Source organism: Genypterus blacodes, unplaced genomic scaffold (assembly GCF_046128005.1).
Source record: "Genypterus blacodes isolate CSIRO-AG114 ecotype Tasmania unplaced genomic scaffold, CSIRO-AGI_Gbla_v1 ptg000052l_1, whole genome shotgun sequence".
Taxonomy (NCBI): Eukaryota; Metazoa; Chordata; class Actinopteri; order Ophidiiformes; family Ophidiidae; genus Genypterus; species Genypterus blacodes.
Genome location: NW_027466864.1, coordinates 3,734,500 through 3,759,679, shown reverse-complemented (window position 1 = coordinate 3,759,679; position 25,180 = coordinate 3,734,500). Strand labels below are relative to the sequence as shown.

Genomic DNA, 25,180 nt, shown 5'->3' with positions numbered 1-25,180 from the left:
TCAGCTGAAATAAAGCTAATGCAACACATAGATTTAAGAAGGCTATAATCAGATTTGCAAACAAGAAATAATAACTGTAAATAATGCAGTATCATGTGACGTGACCTTAATCCAGAGTGGATACTCTGTAGGTAAGCCTGCGAGCTCAGACCATTTTATCAGCATGTAATACAAAAATCAGTGCGTTGTTGTTCTGTGCCAGCACAAAGTGAAATAGAAAATGATCCGTTTGAGATCACAATGAGGTTGTTTTTTCATCTTCTACTGTCTGTGAAATCCTGTACCTGTAATGGCTGCCATTACCTGCCTAGTCTGTGCATCCCTCTCGCTTTTGCTCTCTCATAATGATTGCATTACATGAGCACAGCTTCAGATGACAGTAATCTCTGAATCCGTGTCAGCGCTGCCACGTAGCTGCGTGTGATGCTAATGCATGAGCACCGTAATGGGTACACTGCATTCATTGTTTTATATATCTTAAAATCTGCAAATGTTACATTTTACTGCATGTCATTCTAAATAAGGAAATAATCAGTCAATTTAAAGGCATTTTTGACAACCTTGATGGAAAACTGCGCGCTCAACAATGGATCTATAACTTTGATAAAGATGTTGAACACTACTACATGAGAATAATGAGTAAATGTGGAGAGATCATCCTGATCTCTTTGGCACATTTAATACTCATTAAGACTGACAGGAACGTGCATCTGCAACCAAAGCTGCACCTGCAAAGGCAACTGCAATGATAATGGTAAATCTGCCCACATCTCATAAAGACATCATCTTGGGTATTTTGCTTTGTTTTTCTTTGTGTTTTACTGTTGCAAAATGGATATGTCAAGCATGCACAATGGAGAGATGAGATGACATTTTCCTGGATGCTGTACTAAATCAAAGAGACCAACAATATGTTGAGTGCCAGCATGGAGACATTTGATTCCCATTCCACTTAAGCTGCATTACCACTGGAATGCCAACAGACATCACACACAAGCCTCCCAAGCTGGTGTGGGGCTTGTCAAAGTTTTCATTTCACTTCAATGTTTTCAAAAAAATATCACAGCAAATTGTGAAGCGCCGGCTTCATCTTGATATAAGATATTTGCAGCATGCAAGCCGCAAATCACAGGTGACACAATTAAAATAGATTTGACTTAACAAAGGCGATTTAGTGTCAATGACATTTAACATCAGCCGCTGGCGACAGACAGGTAAGAGAAGCCAGTCAGCAGATTGGACCTCAGGGGATCAAGAGTGTGGTGGCTGTTTGATGCTTTTCTCAGGATATGGTGATTCTGGGTTGGACATAATAAACACAACACTAACTACACATTCTTAACAAAAGACAGTAAAGCAGTAACAACTTATCACTGATTTTTCTATAACATGCTACAGAATTGTTGAACCCTTTCACCAGAAAATAAAAAACAGTGCAGTGCCAAATTGTGATTCATGCATATACACAGACACAAAAAAATACAATGCGTTCAGACATTTAAAAGAGGTCAAAGCATCAAGGGACCTTCAGTGGTATATAGATGACAATGCAGGCAGAGGCAGGGGCATTTGTGTGCACAAACACGCAAGGGAATGGGAGAGAAAAAGAGAGACAGACAGAGAGAAAGACAGAGACGGGCGTGGACTGTCCAATAAACCCCTGCTAAAGGTCAAAATGATGTTTTATTCATCATCCAGGCTGCAGCAAATGCAGGGCCAAGGTTGAGATGAGCTTAGGTCCCTGTTCCCCAGAGCCAGTACTGCTGAGAGCCTCACACCAGGCCAGAGGACACACCCCTAACTTTTATCAATAATGTCAAAACATACACCTCTAGTATCACTTATTGATTGTCCTGCCAGAGCAAAATCAATGGAGGACGGTACATAGGCCAAGAAAAGACAAAGTGTACTACATTTTAAAGAAATAAACGGCAACATAAAAACTTTTACGAGGACCACCGTTGGAGACTGAAGGTGTCGTCGAATTTCAGCAGGGTTCTATCTGTAACCATTTATGTATAGACCTAAAAATTATCAATTTGCCTTTAAAATCTCAAGGGAAATACCAATCTGGTTTAATACTTTCGACTAGAACTGTCCATGTTAAAGTTTATGTGTCAAGTTATATATTATGTGGTATAAATCAACGCAGCAGCCTTTATGATTGTGGAGTGTATTGAACCACAGAAAATGTGAATGGCACCTCCCTCTCTTTCTCTACATACTGCCCCTTAAATTCTGCCTCCACACCTCCTCCCACCTGAGTGTATGAAACAATTAATTGAGTATCAATTGCCTGTGTGGTAAATGGTGGTATTTTTTGCGCACTCAGGATTCCCCAGATCAGGAAGGAGGCACCACAGAGACATGACATTTTTCACAAGGCACGCCATTAATTGATTATCATCAGGTTAAATGAGAAAACCAGCAAATTCCGGAACTCCATATTTTTTTTAAATGCAGCAAACAAACCCTGATTTCCACTTAAAATGTAACCTTTTGAACAAAACAAGTGTACATGTGGCAGCATCACATGTACATTCTGTATCTCAATGTTCAACATGTGATTGATGCTTTATGGATTCACTAAAGTGCGGTGAGTATAAAATATTCAAACCCAAGATGGCATGTTCCAACATAAAATGGAAATAATTGGCGTAGTTTTGGGGTAGAGACTGAACCAAGGTTATGTGGGGTTTGACCAAACACTTGAGAGTATGTTTGTAAGTGAATTATGCTTCCATAATGCTGGTGTAGCGCAGAAAACAATCCTTTTAAAATCATGTGAATCATTCATAAAATGAAATCAGAAATTCAGAAATTCAATTCCAAATCTCAAATGTGTCTTAACTCACCCTTATGAAAAGGCAAACTGTTCCACCTAACCAAGACCCACCTGGAGCCCTTATTCTTTAGTGCAGCCAAGAACATTTTAATGGATCTGACATACTTTCACACTCAACAGCCAAACTAACCTTTAAAGTATTGATGTGGAGAAATCACACCTAGTCTTCTGACGAATGGAAAGATTTCAGGATGATGGATTAGAACTCAAGCAAACAGGTAGAGACCCAATCACCAAGATAGTCAACTGCAGCTTCTTTCCAATATATATTTGTCAGAGGTATACATTCTTAAATTGGCAAGACAAAAATATTCAGCTGTGTGTGTGTGTGTACATGAGTGTGATTTTAGGTATAAATGTGAATTGCTACATATGTCTTTCTAATTGTATGTGTGCCACTCCATGTGGATAGCGTGATCCATATGTGAGTTTTGATCAGATATGAAATATTCAGAAACGCTGCTGTAATTTGATGACTGTCAGATATCCTTCAACTAGGAAATAGAAGTCAGCACTTTGGCGGCTCTGGCAAAAAACGCCCTCAGTAACCAGATTTAGAACATGTAAATTGCAAGCCCATAGGTGGAGATAGTAACAGGGTTTTTAAACATGAACTGACCCGTTGTTTGAACTCTCGTACATGCTGCTCAGCCAGAGTTCTAGCAGCCTTGATGCCTCCGTACATTTCCACTGCATAGAAGACATGGCGGTTGGTCCCACAATGCCCCTCTGTGGTCACTCATTTCCCCTGCAGCAGGCATACCAAACACCACCACAAAGGCACTGATCAGGGACCCTTTAAAGAGAATTTGTGTGATATCACTTATTTAAAAATTATTATTTCATATCATTTTACCTTTGTCCAGTGATTTTTGTCATTTTATGTATTCAGTGTATGTTATGTGTACGTATGCACCATGTTAAAGTCTAGGCTTCGGGTGTAGCATGTGCAAATGGAAATTTATTGCAAAGTATTTATCAGTTTTGTCTAATGTGACATAGAATGAAAGTCTTAATACTCTGAATAATTAAATAATTAGATGAATAAACATCACATGTAAGGCATGAGTTTTTTTTTGGAATTACATACAGTATGTACCTGTATTCAGCACCATGCTGGGTGTACAGGGTACATACATACATACATACATTTGTATGGGCTCTACATAATAACCACTGAAAAGTTGACACATACAAAGAAAAGAAAAGTTGATTTGTTCATGCACCCAAAGCTGCAATTGAGTTCGCCACAGCACTTAAATGAGACATTCTAAATATTATTTACATTACATTATAATCCCAATACCATCTTCACTTCATTTGTTGACTTTATATAGTGTAGGATTCAGCAGCTCAGCATGAAATATTGAACATTGGCAATTCCAAAACAATTTGCCCACAGCCACCTCCACTATACTTTTGCTCCTGCGTGAAATCCACAGTGGCTGCCACCTACAACATGAGAACCACCCACCTGTAACCACAGAGAGTAAAACGTCCAGGAGAAATCTTTTACCCGGTGCGATGAAAGCTACAACTCTAGCATCAGGGGCCCCAAGCGAGACAACATACTCTCTCCAGTTCCCAACCCACACGTTTAATCTCCTGGCCTTGATGCAAATGCTTTGAGTGCAGAGAAAACTGCAGCACTTTCATTCTAAGAACTAACTTCCCTGTTTATGCAAAAGAAGAACTTTATCAGCTTTTCTTTATTTCTGTCCTATTCATCATGACAAAACAACAACTTGTCACTCTAATCCTCCCATGTCTTGAGACCCAATACTGTAGACGTGGAATCTGGAGCCAATTAATCGTTTGAACTTCAACCTCTGTTCTTGGATTATGTAACCACCATTTATTTAGTTCACATTAAGGTTGTTCCTTTTGTTTGTTTCTTCATCCATATAAAATGTATATAATTAAAACTAAGTGGGTATCTTTCTTATTTCCAGTCAGCTATTGCTATGTATGTCTATGACCCATGGAGTATTCGATATCAATTGTCAGAGTGGGAAAACTACAAATATTTAATAATTAAGCTCTCTCTTTGTCATTCCCTGTTTGTATGGTTATCTCACTCCAAGTCAAAAGCAAACTGCCTCCTCCTGCAGCGCTTTTTCCAAAGAACAAACACTGCATGTTGACCACTGTTTAAAGTCTAGAGCATCATTCAGTTCCAATCTCCCAAACCACTGAATGAAATCGATAACCTCACTTGGGGCTCAAGCCCCATTCAATCCCACTGAGGTGCAGGGCTAGAAGCAAATACACACCCAGCAAGCAGCAGGCCTCAGGCAGAGACAAGGTAGACTGGGAGACAGGAAGGGAGAGAAAGGGTGAGAGAGAGAGCAGATGAGGCATTGAGACTACAGTCCAGGAGCACCACATTGAACAGTGTCAGGGCCTCAGGGCCTACTGGGACACTGATAAAGTACCTGAACATTTTTATAGACAAACTACTTATTTCCATCCTCATATCGCTTGGGAAGACTGATAACTTTATATTCCTCTCAGGCAGACGAATGAATGGGGGGCCCTTTCAGGAGTTTAATTGATCAAACTGTAGCCACAAGGGTTTTTTTGTAGAGATAAAAGGGACTAGCTCTCTCCCCTGCACAATGCGGAGATCTTTTAGAAACCAGACCCAATGAAAAAAAGAGAATATAACTCATTATGTAAAGTCATTACAGGCTTCCGACTATTCTCCTTAAAGAAGGACAGTTAATGTTAAATTGTGAAGTACACGATTTCCAGAGGTCAAACTACCGGTCACAGGAAAATTGTATAGTATAGAATATCCACATTCATGCTACCGCCACACTTACCATATAGTTAGATGGTTGTTTAGAAGACAAGTTCAGAGAGTATTTTATAACTGCTCATTTGGGTGTTTTGAAGGTACCTTAACTAACTCCATAGCCAGAGTTTGTGACACTATTATAGTTACTTAAACTGTAGGGAGGTGATTTGCCAGAATCAAGGGCAAGTCTGCAGGGCAACTGCTACATTTGTGTAGTACAATTATGTCACATTAAATTAAACAAATGGTAAGAGTTTTTCATGTTATTGGCAAACACACTAAAGCACACACCCTGATGTCCAATACTCCAATACCTTCATCAGGGAGCAACAAAGGGCTTTTAACTAATCACAGTGCCAAGTTATTGCCTTAAGAAGTCACATTAAATCCATATGCATCTAATACATTCCTAATTGAGGACTATGTGGATAGCAAGTAAGTATCTAGATCAAGTTCCCTAGTCAGCAGATTGTGAGTCCTGGGTGACTATTGTTGTGCAAATTCATAGACAATCAAATCTAACCTGTTCCCGACAATATCAAAGCATAAAGACAAGACTACATCTTAGGGCGAAGGGCGGGGGTGAAACAGGTTGAAACCACACTCCCTCTGTCTACTACAGAGCAAAGATAGGATGGAATCAGTTTGTAGTGTTGAAAGAAAAAATGCATTTACCTTTCTCATCCAGGCGTCAGAGGCGTCACACAGACAGACTGCCTCCTGTTGCAAGTAAAGCAGGAGGTCGATGCATCGTTAATAAATAAAATAAAAATCACCCGACGCGTCCATTTTTACAGACTGCACTAATTTGCAGTAATAAAGCGCGTAAACGAGACCGTGTGATGTCGCACATTTGTCGTGCATTTGTCGTGCATCTCCTCTCCGGTCAACTCAAACGTACAGGAAAAACGGTTTCTTAGTCGAAATCGAGCAGATCCGCAGTCTGTGGCGGATGTTTTTTTCTTTTTTGTAAAGATGTGAGAATGCATTAGAATGCAAGAAATGGTGTGATGGCGAGAGGGACTGTTGGCAGAAAGAGATCTGCATATGGAAATTAGGGATAGCGTGAATAAGATTCTACTTAAATTAGCGCACTACGTTGTGTTCATTTGACAGGGACACATGTAGTGTTACTTAAAGGAACAAAACTGTCTTTTACAAACAAAAAAGTTGAAGAATAGGGCAGGTTTTGTGGCTCAGCTCATATATCAGAATATATATCATATATTAGACAGGTGACCTCGAGTGGACTTAAATATTGTGCACCACTTGAAACAGTAAAATGATAGGAACAGGATTAAACATTTCCCTTGGCGTACACAGGCATATACATTTGGTTGTGTACCGTGACATTTTCGTGTGGATTAAACTTCAATCCGTTAGCAAAGAAAGTGTAACTAGTTCATCATACGGAAGTGTGTAGACGGGTTCTCTCTTGTTTGAGCGGATCGAGTCATGACTCCGCCCTCTGTGCCATTTCTGACCAATCACCGACAGCGTCAGGCGCTGGGATAACATGCGCATGCGTGCTGCCAGCGCGCGGGAGAGACTGAAACAACAGTCAACAACCCAAACGACAAGACTGTCTGCTTAGTAGTCTTCGCACTTTTCTATAGTTTTCTGACGTAACACTCGACTCTATAACAGAAAGAAGAGGTTGGTGAACGTTTTTAATCAATATTGTTTCACCTGATAGCTCCACTGTACTTTCCTTCATAGTTATTGCTGTTACTTCGTAGCTTCTCACAGTGTGTATTGCGTGCAGATGGATACAGCTTCACATTTCCTGCTGGTCTTGATGCCGCATTATTTAACAATTAGAATAGACACTCTTTGCAGGAAATTACTTGATTATTGTAATCGTATTTAACTAAATGTTTCGGTCAATTCCCTGTTTAGATATCCCGTCATAGTAATTCTACACACTCCTGTCTCCTGCATTGCTCCTGGTCACTCAATAGTACTCGACCTTGTTTAATGTTCTCATCTGTGTTTTATATTTTGTGTAATATTGCAATGACCGTCTCCGTGAAGCAGTACTTGGCTTGTGGGTGATGTAATTGGTCAGCTGAGGATTGTGTCACCACAAATAACCAGCTCATGTCACCTGTGTACTGGATCTTTTTCTCATTAAAGGTGATCCTGAGTCTCCACCTGTGACATGGCAGATGACTTCACTCAATCCCTCACCCCACCAGTTTCTCCCTTTGCAGCAGACAATCTATGTGAACTGACCCCAGCAAGACCGCCATGTTTCTGCTGCTCATCTGAAACAAGGCAGGAAACAACTAGACCTCTATCCTCAGAGGGATACACTTCTAGAGGCTCCTTAAAGCGGTAAAGCCATCTATTCACATTCAGCAACAGGCTTGATTGAAACCTACAGTCAACTGTATGTTACGTGTCACCAGTAAACAGTTCATCTACTGACTCACGTAGGGTAGAGAGGTCGCAATATACTCACCTTCTGCAATGCAATTACATCAACATGGAATAGTGTGTTAAATTTTCACCTATTTTTACATTGTTTCCACACCACCCAATTATTTCAAATGTTTTTTCAACTATAATAGGAATGATACTGAATAATAATTACAACACATTTCTACCCATGTGATTATACTAAATTGCGACAATGGACAAAGTGCTATCACAGCCTTTGTAAGTCACAGTGGTGACGATTAGCCAATTGAGGCAAACAGATAATGACTGAATCGACTCTATAGACTACTGCTGCGTCTCGACCCAGCCCCTGCAGACTATGAGACAGACACAGTGGAACTCTTCGGCTTCACCTGGGTCACAGAGACAGCGCTGGTGGAATCTGCAAAGCTGTTATTTGGCCTTTTGAGGTAAGTTCGGTTTGTTTTGAGGCTTTTTATTGTATTAGGCTTAATTTGGGAGTTAAAAGACATGGCCTTCTGTGCTCTTTGTGATATTTTAGACAAAAGGTGTACAGACTGGAGACATTGGTGCAGTCCTCTTCACATGACTTTGGTAAGCTTCTTTTTATGCAGTGTCTAATGGACGCCGGCTATTAATTAGGCTTTAACTTTTAATGTCAACTTACTGGTTTTATGGCAGCAATGCATTGTGTCCATACAGTCAGCCACCATGTGTTTACATAATCGTACCTCTTACATGTGAGAAAGAGCTTTTTTTTTCATGTGCATTGGCAAACAGACACGGGGGTGATAGTTTGGCATATCAAGACATTTCGTGTTTTTGTTATTTTTTCAAAATATTTCTGGTGCAAAGAGTGGGTATTAGCATTCATTTACAATTGTGGGTTTCCACAAATGTGTTTCCCATAAGGAGGTTATTAAGATCAGCTCTAGTGTTGTGCTCATGATGACTACAATGGGCTTATTTTACATAAAAGTGCTTCTATATATAAAAAGAAATATCCACAAATGTTTTGCAGGGCAGGCAGCCAATCTTCATTATGAAGCCGAGGACCTCAGGCAACAGTGTGTTTTGTTCCTTCAGTATGTTAAAGTCTTCTTGCACAGGTAACTTTCATAAAACCATTTATTGCCTTCACACTGTTCTTGTTTTAGGCATTTGAACACTGTTAACCTTTATGACTCAAAGAACAGAGAACAGATAAACGTGAGATCAGATCAAGGAAGAATCTAGGAACATATTGCATTATATTATACTGTCAACCTTGTTACCACACATTTAAACATTTTTATTGTATGTCTTTACTTGCATATCACGTATACAGGCAGTCCCTGAGTTACAAACGCCAGACTCGGAACATCCAATGCTTACATACTGACCTCAGTAAAGCCTGTTGATGAAAAGCAATGAGTTATATACAATGCTTTCTATGAATAAACAGGTGGACTACTTTGCGCCTTGGTGAAATACACTCAAAACACTGCTGCTTTTCAACGGTTCATCAGCCCGAGGGAACCGTAACACGCTGTGCGTGCGTTGTTTGACTAATTGATGTGAACCTTACCTAGCTGTTCCGACTTACATACAAATTCAGCTTAAAGACTTAAAAGCAGAACTCATTCGTAACCTGGGGACTGCCTGCATACACGTATGTTCCTTTTAATTAACGATTTTGCTGCATCTGCTTACATCTTTGGACATGTATGTTCTTTTGTATGTGTCAAGATACCTGGAACCTTCCCGTACCCTGGAAGCAGGTTCGACCCACCCTTATGAGGACATGGAGGCTCAACTCCCCTCTGGTCTTCTGGAGGAACTGTTTGGTATCGCTCTCCTCATAGGACGACTCAAAGACCTGCCTGCCAACATTCAAAGTGCCTTCACTATACAGAACCAGGGAAAGGTACTGCTAAACATCAACTAATTGGCTGCCACATGTGTTAAAGGGAAAAGGCCTTTAGAACAGGTGCAGCAAAGAGTGGATACTGTTATTGATAGTTCATTTTCAACATTATGTGTAATATCCTGTTATTTGGCCACAGATTTTTCCTCCTGCTTGGCATTTGCTACACCTTCATCTGGACATGCACTGGTCGATTTTAGAAACCCTTCACCTACTTGGTCACAAAATGCAAGGTAATCCTGTTCATGAAATTTCAACTAAACTTTTGAAAGTGTGAGTGTGGATTATTTTGTAGTTTTGAAATCTGTTATACGCATCTGTGATATTGGCATCCACTCTAATAATGTGATAAACTGAATGCACTTTATTGCACCGAAACATCTTTTGGTCGGAGGAAAAGTGTCCAATTACATTAATTTACTGCTTTTTTGAATAGCGGCTATTACATAAAAAAATGTATCATAGTGTTTCAGATAAATGTTATTCTTTATACTATGCCAAATCCACCACTCTTTGCAGTAATTGCACATTGGAAATAAGCTGTTGTTTGGAGCAGGATAGAGTAATGAGATTCTGTATTCTTCTCTTTATATAAACCAACAATAATGACTGTAAATAGACTATTATGTGACACCTAGCAGCCAGCAGTACGGGCAGTCATGTCCCGACTACCAACTCGTACTGTGTCACTATTTTGAAAGCACTTTTCATAATTTGACCTGTTTGTTTCTCCCCAGGCCAGGTGGTTTATGCACACCAGTTTGTGAACCTGACGGGCGAGAATCTGACTGATACCAGCCTGTTTGAAGAGCACCTCTGCAGTCTGCTGTGTGACCTTACTGGTCTGGCCATAGGCGAATACAGCAAGGTGGGCGGCTGACCACGACTCCTTACATCTCATTGTTGAGATGTGCAAGTGCTGTTTCTGGTCATTGTATTAGACTTAGATTTATGTTTTTAAATGTAGAATATAACTGAAAACATGTTGATCTACTGTCCAAACCTGTGACCTGTGAGGGTGGAATCATCTAGAACACAACACCTCACACTCAAAACATAGATATTTAAATATAAATAAACTATAATTTGTGGTCAATCAAACTATAATGTTCATGTATGAGAGTTGTACACCTTGTAGAAATAGTTTACATTTTTGAGCATGCTTATTTATTATCCAGGTCAGGCCAACAGAGGCTCTGAGTAGCCATCATTACCTTTGCTCCTGCACCAAAGAGCTGTGGATCCTACTCATGCATCTACTGGAACACAGAAGTAAAATGTTGCACACACAGGTAAATGTGCACAAATACACAAACACAAATAATGTCACACAGTTTTTTTCAGGGAAATGATTGAGCAGATGTTTCTCTTCTTACATTAAACCACCTGTGTCTCCCAACAGTCTTTCTGGAGCTACATGAACTTGTTGTTGAGGCCTATGGCTCTAGGGAAGCCTGCAGCAGAGCAGTTCAGTGGCCTCCCCACACACTGTAAAGACCCTTTAGGATTCACATGGTGGCTGCTAACGCATTTAGCAAAATTAGGCCAATACGATCGCAACGGCACAATCCAGAGTGAGGTAAGAGGTGGAGAATGACTATTGATTCAATAAGATGTGTAAGTTGTGTACAATAGAGCAAGTGATTCTCAGGATACCTACCTTAAATAATGAGAAATGTTTCCGTTGAATTTGATCAATTTACAGGAATGTGATTTTTATAACTTGTTCCTTTCATCCCTGCAGTAAGTGGTGCATTCTAGGTCAGCCATAGTGGGAGAGAGTACATTATACTGTTACTGTAGGTTGTTTTGTAAATATATTTTCATATATTAAGAATATTTCAAATGTATCCTATGCACACAGAAACAGCTGGGGGACAACTGGTCTTTTGTGGAAGAGTTACTCAAGTTAACTTGTAACCCCAAGGTGAGAACATTCATATTTAACCCCACACTCATATTTAACCCTATACATTACTTGCGGTGGAGGGTGGTAGTGTTTTCTTAATTTGTGTTTCAAATGAAATCTTATCTGTGTGATGTAATAGGACACTCTACCAGAGGAACAGGTCAGGATGCATGTCCACTGTTGTCTCAGTCTGGGTCTGCTATGGGAGCCTAGCACCAGTGCCGTCTCCACCCTCTGGGACTACTACAGCAAGAGTCTGGTAAGAAGGATGAGCGTTTTATACCTGGTTATGTTGTCTTGTCTTCATATAGCCACAACAAATTGAAATGCCATCATCTGTTGAACTGTAATTTTGAATTCTGACAATTCTAAGACTTATTCTGGGCTTTTGGTGAGAAAAATGAATTCATCGTCATTTAATAATCCTGAATATAATGCTTTGCTTTATTACATTTTTTTGTTATTGTTTTTTTCATCTTTTTGAGAAAAGTTCCTTCCTGCATTTTGACGCACAGTACTTTCCTGTCAGCGCTTTTCATCAGATCTTTATCGTCTTACGTTTCCATTGACTACATCAAGAGCAATAAACAGACCATAACTAAGGCCCGTACAGTTACATTTCTTCTTTTCTGTCCCTCCATCTAGAGCGGTTCATTCACTATACCCTGGCTCGGCGTGTCTGGTCTGGGCATCTTGTGCAAAACGCCACTGGCACTATTAGAGCAGGCACGCAGCTGCTGCTCCCCCTCTCCCCTCCATACTCCAGGTCACACGCAACTCTACCGCACAGCCAACTCTTTCCACATCTTCCTCCGAGTGCTGGGCCAGTGCCTCGCCCTGGACAGTGGCGGAGGAGTCCGACAGAGACAGATCAAAGGAAGGTAAACACGGATGGAAGTCTGAGATGCTGCTTAGTTCCCACTCCTTCACATTCACTTCCAACATAAAGTAGTGTAAGACTCTAACCTTGTTGCTGAGAAAGAAGGTGAGAAGGAATTGAGGCTGTGGGAAATGATAACACTAGGCTTTATTGTTTTATGTCTTTGATCTTCGGTTGTGTGAAGGAGTTTGTTTGGTGTGCTGCATGTATGCATCTGTGTATGTGGATACCACCATGTATTTGAGTCTTGTTTGTGTGTATGCCAGGTGCATCACAGTCTCCCAGCGTGTCTTTGATATTTGTTCAGGCCCCCCAGTGGAGCAGGTGTCTCAGGAGTCAACCACCTGCTCTTCAACTCAGGCCAGAACCGAGAAGCCCCCCCCCCATTGATGCTCAAAACACACAGACATACCCACTGCACCTGCCCTGGAGAGCAGCGACACGGTTTCAGACGGCGCGAGGCGGTCGGACGGCAGAAGAGCGACTTTGAGATATAAATAATGAAAAGATAAACGAAAGATCGCAAGCTGATGTGAGAAGCGAGCGCCGGACTATCCTATATCCCAAGCCGGCTCGACGCCAGAGCGAGGCAGCCGTAGATAAATCCGCCTAATGACTTCCCTCTGTTTGGAACGTGCTCAGCAACACTGCAGACATGGGGGCTAATTAGCTAACGAGCGTGGCGGTTAATTCGCCTTAACGAAGCCGTGTTGGTTTCCAGCACGGATAGAGAGGGAGCCTGGGTCGTAGGGAGTGGAGGGCGAGAGTGGTAGGCAGTCTGGCATCAGCTGCGCTCGTCTGGGACAGGTCCAGAACTCCCCCTCCCTCCCTCACCCAAACTTCATCCACTGCTACCTCCCCTCCCCCCCCCCCCCCCCCCCCTCAGGAGGTGTGAGGCACGCTGACTGTATCACGACAACGTTTCGGCACAGTTCCCACTACTGGCTGGGCTCTGTGGGACGCCCGCAACGACCACATTAATGGGATCGACTGCAAGCATGTTGATCTCCATCGCTGGGAGTTAGGAGCATCTGCTTGCCTCCAGAAAAAAAGCTGCCCAGAATAAACAAACACAGGTTGGGAGAACAGAGACAATCCCCACTGCTGCTTCCCAATGTGCTGCTTATATCCCTGTTACATATTACCCATTCATCTATTTAAACCTCCCTCCCCTCACGCCGACTGCATGCTTTGGCCACTTTCTCCTTTTTAGAGTTCTCTGTGGGTGTAACCAAGCATATTTGTTGTTAACCTGGTTTATCTCCGTTGCGTTCTCATGTTTCTGCGCGGCGTTGTACGGTCTTCCCCTCTCACACCGAGTTTGTCATGGGATGTTCACTGTTTGAGTTTTAACCTAAACAGCCGCCCTGCCTCACCTGTGTGGGCTGCGTCGGTGTTTGGAGGTTGGAGGGGGGGGGGGCTCCAAGCCTTCTGAGTCTCCTGCCAGGGGAGCAAACAGCAAGGAGGATGTGTGTTTGAGTGTGTGTGGTTTTATTGATCTCTCACTGGTGTTGCAGTAAATTGGTTTGGCTGTAGAGAGAGGGAACACTCGCCTACTGCTGTGTGTCTGAGTGTCTCTGACATTTAACATGATCTTTAAAGGCATTTCTCCACGGTGCCCGCAGGATCTAACAGCGTGCTGGGTGGTTCTCCGCTCGTACTCGCTCTCTCTCTCACTCTCTCTCTCGCTATTCTTTCTCTTTCACCCACACGCATGAGCACACATAGGTCGAGCCGTCCAGCCTCTCCCCTGGAGCTGATAAGGTGATGGAGGCAGGTGGTAGTGTGCATGGTGGGAGAGGAAAGTTCAGTTAGACGGTCGGCATGTGAAGTCAGGGGTTTCACAAGCACAAATCACCTATGAGGAGTCGGCCCTCATAGGTGGAAAAACAATATTTAAATGTTGTTATCTTGAATTGACTGATAAAGTACAGGAAATCAGAAACTCTAAATGTCTGATGTTCTTTTTTTCTTCTTTAAGTTCACATGCTTGTTAAAATTGTGATTATTCTAAGATTAAGTCAATTGGTTTTTTTTTCCCAAACATGTAAAAACCATTAGTTTGAAGTTTGCTTCCTCAGAGTAAAGGACCTAATTTATGCATTAGGAATATTTGGAAATTCAGCCATCTAAACGTCATGGTTGGAGTTCTTCCTCAGTGGGTGGACTCTCCTCAAAGTCCAGTTATGCAAAGCATCATGGATGGCATATGCTGAGAACAGCAGAATCCCATTTATTCTGTCCTTAAGCACACGTCTCCCTTAATCACAGCACGGACGCATGAATAGAGTATTAAGTGGTCGTTAACTTAGTGACTTGAATGTGAACATCGTCTCTTTTTCCCTTTTATTTTTCTCTCCATTTGCAGGATTTACTCCAAGTTCTCTCCGAGGAAGATGCAAGAGCTGTCAGAGGCAGGGCTCATGAACTTCCTGTTGCTGTTTCTGGTGGTGGCTAGGCAAGTAGAGCTGGAGGACGTTGCCAGCAGGGCATGTGAGCTACTGGGCTTCCTGCCTTCTAAGTGCCCCCCTGGACACCGCACACTGGTGTGGAGGGGACAGCTATCACTGCTGTTGCTATTCCAGGTATGCTTGGCGGAAAAGTTGTAAGTTAATGTATGTCATTCTCCTTGTTTAATCTGGAGGTGTACTGCTGAAATCTGGATCTTTATACCAACATTTGTTCACAACTTTCCCTCAATACATTGGCCCAACAAAGCCAGTTTGATGAGCAAATTTTACAGCTTGAATGCTTCTGACATAACCACTCTTTCTTCTAGGAGCGGGGTCTGGACGTCGGTGCCCAGGCGAGTTGGCTGGCTTCTTCCTTTAATGAGACAGCCAAAGAGTTCTACAATAAAACCACAGAGACCTCTCGAAAGCTCGCTCTCTGGGGGCCGCTTGGCTCCTACCTGGAAGGTGTCGCAGAAGTGTTCGAGACAAGCACCGGTCTCACCCTATCGGAAGAAAAGCTGCTTAATGGAGGGTTTGATTGGTTGCTGCCCGCCTGTCGCCAGTCGGAGCTTAACTCTGCTCTTGGCTTCCTGCAGATTGTCCTCGCTCAGCTCAGGTAAGAGAGTTGGTGATATCTTACTTACTTTCAATCTCTGCTGGCTCCTCCCAGGCTCATCCGTCTCACAAATGCTCAACATTTTTCCACATTCAGCCGTGTGTCCCTGGCTGAGGTCTAGCCAGGCTGTTATTAAAATCTGATAAGTGGCTGCAGTAGAGGAGAGTGATCTCTTTTGCTCCTTCCAACCCAGCCCAGTGCCCAGAGTGTACTCATTCCAGACACTGACAATAGACAGATTGTGCTGTTTTGTCAGCAACAATGAGTACCTATAAAGACCCTGTGTTGCTGTGAGGCCCACGTTAGTCTCAGGAGGCCAAGTGGACTTTAGGTCACCCTCACCAGGTGCTGGTGTCGCCCTGAGTAGAGTTACCAGCCCATGGGAGCCTTGTGGACCCTTCAGTGGTCGTGGGGATTGTGGCGGGGCCATCAGTGTGTTGAGAGACTGTGTGGTCGTAGGGTGTCAGGGCGGGTTCAGCCGTAGGACATGGGTGTTTGTTACACGAACGACCCCAGCCGAAGGTCAGAGAGCCGCAACTGAAACAGTGTCTGTTTATGTGGGGAGGTGGAGACTGGAACAGAAGGGGCAGCAGATAGAAAGCCGAGGCTGGTGAGACGACAGGCTTAAGGAGTCCGGACAGATGTTTAGTTATTCAGCTGAGATTTATTTTGCTTTAAATTTGTTGACTCTATTGTTATTAATAATGATAATCTTTTGTTTCGTTTGAACCGTTTGAACAGTATTATGAAATACTCAAACACTCTTATACCAGCAGCTACATTGTACCATTGTGCTGCTTGTTCTGTACAACGTTGGTTCCTTCATTACACAGCCATGTTTGTATTTAGGAAAGTTTATCCATGATGGCGGAATTACCACAACTCATAATTAAGAGTCTGGTTGCAGCTCTGTACTGGCATTACTTACAAAGGGTTAACTGAGTTGAAATACTAGAATGAGGACATTGTGAAGATAATTGTTACTGAGCCCCTCTCACTGATTTGTGTGGGTTTATGGTTACTTATTGTCCAGTGTATAGACGGTCCACCTGCCCCATAATCAGCACACACTCAAACCTACACGCCTGCCCACACACCAGAAGCGAAACACTAACCTGAGCCGTACCCTTACTCTTATTTCAGGGCCTGACTCCCGTAACACACTATCTCGTTAGCTTTTGCTAATTCCCAAACTTCCCATCTCAGATCTCAGGGTTGGAGGGCACACATTTGCACATTAATGGCCAAGGAGAGAGAGAGAGAAGAAGAGAATCCCCAAAGGCCGCCTGTGTTATGGCCTGGACCACACTGACCCATTTAACCAAATAAAAAAATACCATGCTCTCCCTTTCCAATCCATCCCACCAAATTAAACATAATTCTTCAGTCTGCCAATACTCACTATCTCTTTGTGATTAATGTCTTTTCTCCGACACAATTAATGGGTAATTATGTAGCCTGGCAAATTTAGCCTCAGCATCATTATGTCTATTAAGAGCTGCGTGGAATCTGCACACATTAAGAGAATTATTCTGCCAGCAGCCGAGACGTTGGAGGGTCGGAAAATTCGCCGTTGATGGCTATTGCGTGGCGCTGAGGCAAGAAGCCAGGCGGAGCCATAATTCTTCAGTTCTATTCCTTCCCATGACTCTGCTGGTGCAAAGTAGGGGGGGTCTCTGAAGATTATGAGCTGACCTGGCAGTGGCACACTCTGCTGGATCTGTTTTCCGCACAAACAATTAGTCCCTGTCTCTTTGGCATATAGGATAAGCACAAGCCTCCCTGTGAAGCTTTGGCCTTCCTGGTCATTCTGACTGTCCGTTGAGGACTGAACTTCAATTTTTATAGACACTGGGCAAGAACAATCAGTAAATTGGTTTGAAGAATGACAATTAAAAGGCAGGGAATTCTTTTTATTTTGTGTTTTGATGGATCATTTTGATGGATGGCAGTATTTGTCATATAAAGAAAGTGCTCATGGAATAAATGACCTGGTTTATGTTTGATCTGTTCGACTTGATGCGAATGTTGTGTTTTCATATCATGTATGCTTTTATAGTATGAGTGCATTTAAGTTTCACTTTGGGGGAAGGGTTAAATGGGATCCATCATTTTGTGTGCGTGCGTGCGTGCGTGTGTAGACATTGTAAGAAGCTGCAGTGAGGAGGATTAAGTGGGGTCTCTGACGATGTCTTGTACAATGAGGGTTGATGGGTGTGAAAGGCCCATTCCGCTGGAGTAACGAGGCTAATGAATTCAGACTCTAATCGATTGTCTCGGCTCTCTCTGGATTAGATGCAACCTTGCTGGAAGGGAAGGCACTGCTGAGGTGTGTGTGTGTGTGTGTGTGTGTGTGTGTGTGTGTGTGTGTGTGTGTGTGTGTGTGTGTGTGTGTGTGTGTGTGTGTGTGTGTGTGTGTGTGTGTGTGTGTGTGTGTGTGTGTGTGTGTGTGTGTGTGTGTGTGTGTGTGTGTGTGTGTGTGTGTGTGTGTGTGTGTGTGTGTGTGTGTGTGTGTGTGTGTGTGTGTGTGTGTCCACATTTACACCAGAGTAAGAGAGTAGAGTACGTGGTTGAGGATGGGATGGAAGGGCAATACAAGTGCTCCATCCTTTCCTCCTCACACCCCCCCCCCGCCCCCCCGTCTGGGCGAATGAGGGGGACAGGAGGATCATCTCCAGTCTAAATGAGATTACAGCTCCTTCAGCTGCTTATCTGGGCTAATGCCAGCCACAGTGGGGCTGCTGTAGCAGCCGGGGCCGGGGCCACGGATGAGCCAGAAGAGCCAAACTATAGTCTATGTACAGGGGATCAGCGTTAGGCTCCGCTCTCTGCCTATAATATCCTTCCCTCTCCTTCCCCTCCACCCTACTCTGCTCCACACTGCAGTGCACCAGCGCACCTACTAATCCCCCAGGAGAGAACAGAGGGAAAACACAAGGAGAGAAGGAAAGAGAAATCAGGGGGTGGAAGAGGATTTGAGAAAATCGAGGGTGGAGCTGGAGGGTGTGCAGTGTTGCACAGGCCACTGAGTGCTATGTTGGGATTTTGTGTTGGAAAGGTTTGTTTATCCTCTTTCTGTTTGTGTGCCTGTGCTTCTCCATGTCCATGTGTTTCCAGACGGGTCCATCAGCGTAGTGTCCAGTCAGCACCTGCCTTCACCTGGGCTCCTGCAACCACCAGTGCAGCTAGAGAGCGCCACCTAGCGGTAGCAGGAGCTCTGTGGGCGCACTTCTTCCCTTTCCTCCGCAGCCTACGCCTCTCCCAGACTCCTCCAAAGCAACTTGCTGATGGCGCTGCAGGTCAGCACCGTCCACTAAGAGGACAAATACACATTCACAGAAAACAGGATGGGTTGCTAGGGGCTACCATGAAGGACAGGTGCTTGAACACTGCACTTAAATCATGCATACCTGAACTAATTCTCAAAACATTTCATCTTCCCCAGGCTTCACTCTGTTGGCCTTTGATCTGCCCACTTCTGCCCCTCAGGACCTTCAGCCCAACCCAGTCCAGTGCATCATGCAGTGCTTTGGCTGGGACGACATGGTCCACCCGCTCCTGGTGACTCGCTACCTCCCCCATCTGCTCCAAAACAGGTATGACCTCACCGCTCTGACTACCACCAAACTTCTTCTTCTTCTTCTCACATTAGTGTTTTTCAGGTAGGTTCACTCTACTCTACAAAGTATCTGTATTCTACAAAGAATGTAGGTGTATAGTATCTAATGAATAAGTTAGGCAGGGAAGACTTTATAACCTCAGTGGTCATCTTTACGCTGCGCCAAGAAGAAGGAATGTGCCGTATCTGAATATGAATCCAGGACAACATCCATCCCCTTAATTACAGTTTGGAAGCACTGTTTGGAGTGTGTCCTTTTTTTTTTTAAATGATGCAATGATTTCATTAGAAATAAAGTTCTACTCCTTAGACACAATTTTTCACCTTACATTATCTTTCTTCGACTGCTCAGACAGAACAATGTCAGCTATACTGCATTGCCTACAGAAAGTGTTACCCCAAAAAACTGAGCTTAAGAGTTTTAGGACAGGTTGGCTTCAGTGTTTATGCATTTTTAATGACAATTGACAATCTCTCTCTCTTTTCCAGTGAGCTGGTGTTGTCAGTAAGTAGTGATTCTGCTGTTGCGTCAGGCTCGGCTCAGACTCTATCAGTGAGGGCTTGGTTTCGCTGTGTTCTGCAGCAGCACCTTCACAAGAATCCAGACGGGTCTGATAGCAGAACAGGTAAGATTCCCACCAAATCAACACCTTCATGCTGTATTGTGGTGAAGGAAGACCCGTTGAATTTGCACCCGTGTAAAGAAAGTGGGAGAACACACACACACACACACACACACACACACACACACCCACACCCAGACGTGTTTTAGAACATTTTCATGGAGGCTATTATATTTTAATCTCCCCTACAGTAAACCAAACTGTAACCCAAAAAAAAAGAAGAAAAAATTGTATGGAACCCAAATGAAAAGTTGTAGTTAGTCTCAGGGTTGGAAAGACAATATGTTAAACTTCTTAAAGTCCCAACCTTGGTATTTACATCAGAAAGTGCCTTGCCTCCCGTATTGTGTACCGACAATACAGCAGATTCTCCATATTGCATTACTTTGTGGAAAATGTGTTGACTTGTATCCTTTATCAGATACCGATAGAGATTCTTATTTTGCCTAGCGAATGTTTGTGCCTGTATTGCTGGCAGGCCGGGCTGTGGAGGAGCAGCTGAGTGAACTGACCCGGCTGGTGTTGAGACTTCCTGAGGTGGAGAGTCTACTGCAGAGAGCCGGTCTGCAGCCCACAGCCATCAGGCCGGAGCCCAGGCTGGCCCTGGAAAGTTTTATCAAGGTAATAAAGGCTCGCAGCTGGTAAATACACTCAGGGTCAGTCTATGAGAAGTAACAACTATGTAAACCCGGTCTCATCAGGCTGTAGGCAGCGTATACAGCGGACTGCAGGTTTTGTCCGAGCGTTCGGCCTTGGTGACCAGAGCTCTAGACTACATCGGAGACATTCTGAAACACATCAAACCCACCCTGATATCCAAGAACCAAGAGGGAATGCAGCTGGCCTATTGGGTCGTGGGTAGGTTCAAAGCACACACTCGAATGCAATAATGTACAATATGTGAAGGTTCAGGACAGGATAACACACTAATACTAGCTGTTGTATTCTGTGATTCTTGGTGAAAGGGTTAACCATGTGGTAATACAATCACATATCTCTGTTTTATCGGAAACGTCCAATCACTTCATTTTATCCAATGTAGCAAGTTCCCCAATTCATTTCACATTTTAGACATTTCTTTATGAAGTGAAATGAAGGTAAACGTCACTGGTTGCAATATCTGTCCTCAATAAATCATTTTAGGTGGTGTTTTGTTCTGTGTGTACTGAGTAATGGATCGGAGTGAGGACTCGTCACAGTACATCTGACTGTGTGCCTCTGTTCTGTCACTGTGCGATCCAGGGTGCATAGTGAAGTACTGGAGCCCCCTGCTGGCCACATCCAAAGCCCAGCAACTGCTGTTCCGCATTGTGGACGGGATGCTGCTTCCTCGCAACCTGTCACAGCAGGACAGAGCGCTGAGGGACAGCCTGCCATTGTTCCTGCAGGTGAGGTCAAACAAACGCTCACGTCACGTCACTCTGATCTATGAAAAAGAGCATTTTTGACCTTGAAATCTTTAGTTTGCATTGTGACACTGTTAGTCTGTCGTCCTGCAGGGTCTGTCAGTGGCTGCCGGCGTGTCTCAGTCCCAGGGTGCACACCTGAAGCAGCAGCTCCGCTCAGTCACACGCAGGTATCTGGACCAATTCCTTCCTGCCGCACCCTCCGTGGGCGTCATAGCCAACCACCCGGTGCTCTTAGGTGCGTGTGAGGCCAACCCCAGCACCCGGGGGGCAGCGCTAAGGAGGACCATCCTGGAGGTGCTGTGGTGAGTCTGTAGACTGGCATGCCCCGCCCCCGCCCCGCCCCCTCATCCCATCCTCCTGCTACTAAATCCAGACTGGTGCATACATGTGACTTGTTTAGATGAATGATTCACTCCCTTTCTTAAATATGTTGCCTCACTCGCACTAAGAACATAAAATCCTGTCCCACCTTGTTGTTTTTCCACTCATGAATATCCTAAAGAAACTATTTTACTGTCTGATCTGCTGTTGTTTGAATTCCGTCCTGGTTGGCTGTTAAATCTATTCATGCTATTTTTTTATTTTTTTATGAAAACATATATTGCATAGAGTTTTATTTAGCTGTGGATGCATGTTGTCTCATTTTGTTTTATTTACTTTGATTTATTTGTGTGAAGGCCCAGTGAATTTTCTGGCAGATAGTTTCCTGTCTAGTATTCAAAATCACACATTAGTGATAACTTTAGGAAGATTTGAAGAATGTGTTGCACAGTTTTGTTTTCACGTTATTTACTAGAACACAACAAAGTCAAGTAAGAAGCTAATGCACTAATGTAACTTGTTTTTTCTTTTAAGTGAATATGAAAACTGAAAAATCTCGTCTGATATTTCCAGTGAGAGCTTCCTGCAGTTCAAAGGTTACACCCCTCCGCCCGCCTCGCGTCCGTATTGATGTTTCTGTCGGAGCTCCTGAGACGGAATAACGACTCCGATCCCGCCATCCTCACTCTGCCCCTCCCCTCTCTGCTGCGCTGTCTGATGCTGGTCAACGAGCCACACGGTAACATTCAGGATTCAACACAAACTAAACACTCTATTTTCTACATCATGGCCACGCTGTCTGGGTCAGGTGTCCCTAAGTACCATCACACTCGAAGTTGATCGAAGACTCATTCATTCATTTTCTCCATTCTGGAACATTTGTCACCCGTTCCACACAAATACGGCAAAATATGGAAATGTGGTGGAATAATTTCCGCTGCTAAAGTCTGTTATTTTTCTTGATGTTCTTAAGAATAGAAAATGACCGAGGCTGTAATTTTGGAATCTTTACTCCAACACAGTAAATACTATAATTGCAGTACTGTATCAGCAAAGCTCATTGAAAACTTGTTCAGTCTTTGGAGGAGGAAATGAAACACAAAACGCTCCATTCTGTCCTGTTTCTCTTGCAGTAATCATTGAGAGCCTGTGTAATATTGTTTCCTTTCCGTGTGTCTTTGTGGGGGGCTTTCTGGCTGCAGTGAGGAAGACGAGCACGGACGCTTTACAGCTCGTGGTGAAACGATGCGCCGCTACATCGACACAAGGACCCTGTGACCAGATGATCACTGTCTTACGGTAACGGAGAGTAATGTCCGACAATAAATAGCTTTAACTGTGTTCTCACTTTGGTTTCAAACAGTTTGGAATTCATTGTGGAGCGTTCATATACATCTTTAAATCTTTATACTGAAGCCGAATGGCCGTTGTGTGATATTTTACAGATGATATGGTCACACTGTCAGCAGGAGCAGTTGTAGGCACTAAGGAAAATGTCCTGTAGTATAAAGAGACAGTTTCATCTTTCACGGTCTGTTTGTTTTATGTTTGCGATCCCTTTGCTCCCAGATCATTTGTGGAGGAGAACGAGGGAGTGTATGACAGGCAGATGTACAGCGTCCTGGAGACCGTGGCAGTTTTAGACTCGTGTGTGGTACAAGCTCTGGTTCCCAGTCTGTCCCTCAGTCTGAGAAACACCGAGCACAAGAGAGGACTGGGCAAGAACATCGCTTTGAGGTGAGGACACAACCCAGCGCAGTCGTCGCACCTTGAACTTGGGCATATTCTGCAGTTGTACGTGTTTTTAAATGCATGTACTCTTCTCTCTCTGTGTGTAGGAGTGCATATAGGAACTTGCTGTGCCAGCTTGGGGAAAGTGGCCAAGCAGAAATAACCAGTCTGGAAGAGGAGTAAAAAACTTCTAAAACGCCAGCTCGCACAAGGGCTCCTTACTCATAACCCCCTTCATCTGCCAAATATCTTGACACAGAATACATAATAGTACATTTAATTACCTGTTATCACGGTAACAGCCCGGTGTAGCATTCTGACAGATTACTGCTGGGCTGCATATCTGATAGCACTGAACTGGGAATGCACCAGGCTTATATCTGATCTGTACATATTGTAAAGAAGTTGCCGTTTTTTCATTTATTCTGATGTATTATAAATGAAATGAGATGTGAAAGTAAATATTCATTTGATCATATTGGCCTCTCCGCATTTTTTATTCCACATATATATAAAGTGAGAGGGTTGAGGTATGTCAGCATTGCTGTGTGTGTGTGTGTTTGTGTGTGTGTGAGAGAGAGAGAGAGAGAGAGAGCATTTGCTGCGAGGTTCTGGCTCTTTCTCTACTTGGTTGGCACTCTGAATTACAGATTTGATGACAGTCGTGGGCGAGCCCAAAGAGTTCAGTAGGAAATTAGTGAGTAAAGAGCGTACTGTTTGTTCCATTTCTCTCCATTTCTCACAGCAATCTCTCACAATCAGTTTGCACCTAATCACTTCAACCTTCACTTCTATCTCCTACAATCCACAAGTCCCATTTTTTTGTCATTGCCAACCTCATTAAAGTGAAATGCATATGTTCACTGGCTCTTTCTGCTGTACGATGCTTCCACATGAGCGCAGAATGCATAAGAGTAGAGATGAGGACTCAATGTTCAGTTAAAAAAAAGACAAGTCACTCCCCCTTCTTCACTTTCACTCATAACACACAACACACACAGATCACAACCACTTTTCCCAGTCCAGGTTGTCATATATCATCTTTATTCCCAAAAAGTTTCCATGTATTCCTTTAAACACATTATTTGGATCGAAACGGTCCCGGGTCACATTTTCTCTAAAAACCCCATTTTTGAAAGTCAGCATAATACAGTGTTCTTATCTCATCGCATCTCACTTTGTCCATCACACACTTTGGAGAGTATTCAGTGGATATGCTTCAAACGGTGACGATGACCAGACATTCATTTGAAATAAAACAGTCATAGGTCCTGAGCATAATTAAAAAAATCTTATAAATATATTAACTTACACAGGTTGATGACCTACACACACAGTGGATCGTAGTTGTTGCAGAGAAATGGGGTCATTTCAATGCTCCAGTGTATTGGAACTAAAAAATACCATTTATGCACCAGTGACTTTTCATCGCAATCTCTTAAAACCTTCTAAACCCTAACTGTTATGTACATGTTAGTTAGTGAGAAAATATGCGTGGAGGCTTTTGTTTTTATCCCCCTGAAAAGCATCAGTCTCTCTATTTTCCAGGCCACAAACGTGATTATAGGGGCTTGATGAAAATGTTCTATAGTGATTTTGGCAGAAGCACCTTAAGCCCTATAAGTTATGAAAAACAACACGTTATTTGAACTCTGATAAGACGTG

The 25,180-nt window shown here is 43.2% G+C and overlaps 1 protein-coding gene across 1 annotated transcript; it reads left to right on the top strand.

Moving 5' to 3' along the window:
* Window positions 1-7,200: 7,200 nt before the first annotated feature.
* mms22l (MMS22-like, DNA repair protein) lies at window positions 7,201-23,963 on the top strand. The gene is given in 27 exon segments (XM_076150421.1): window positions 7,201-7,301; window positions 7,782-7,982; window positions 8,372-8,497; window positions 8,590-8,642; window positions 9,070-9,157; window positions 9,777-9,954; window positions 10,094-10,187; window positions 10,692-10,822; window positions 11,133-11,246; window positions 11,357-11,533; window positions 11,819-11,881; window positions 12,003-12,122; window positions 12,509-12,744; window positions 15,112-15,328; window positions 15,523-15,812; window positions 18,930-19,111; window positions 19,258-19,408; window positions 19,921-20,057; window positions 20,533-20,675; window positions 20,756-20,912; window positions 21,297-21,442; window positions 21,554-21,765; window positions 22,358-22,395; window positions 22,398-22,523; window positions 22,987-23,083; window positions 23,354-23,521; window positions 23,623-23,963. Coding segments are annotated over 26 exon segments (3,696 nt in total). The 5' UTR covers window positions 7,201-7,301; window positions 7,782-7,806; the 3' UTR covers window positions 23,699-23,963.
* The last annotated feature ends 1,217 nt before the right edge of the window (window positions 23,964-25,180 follow it).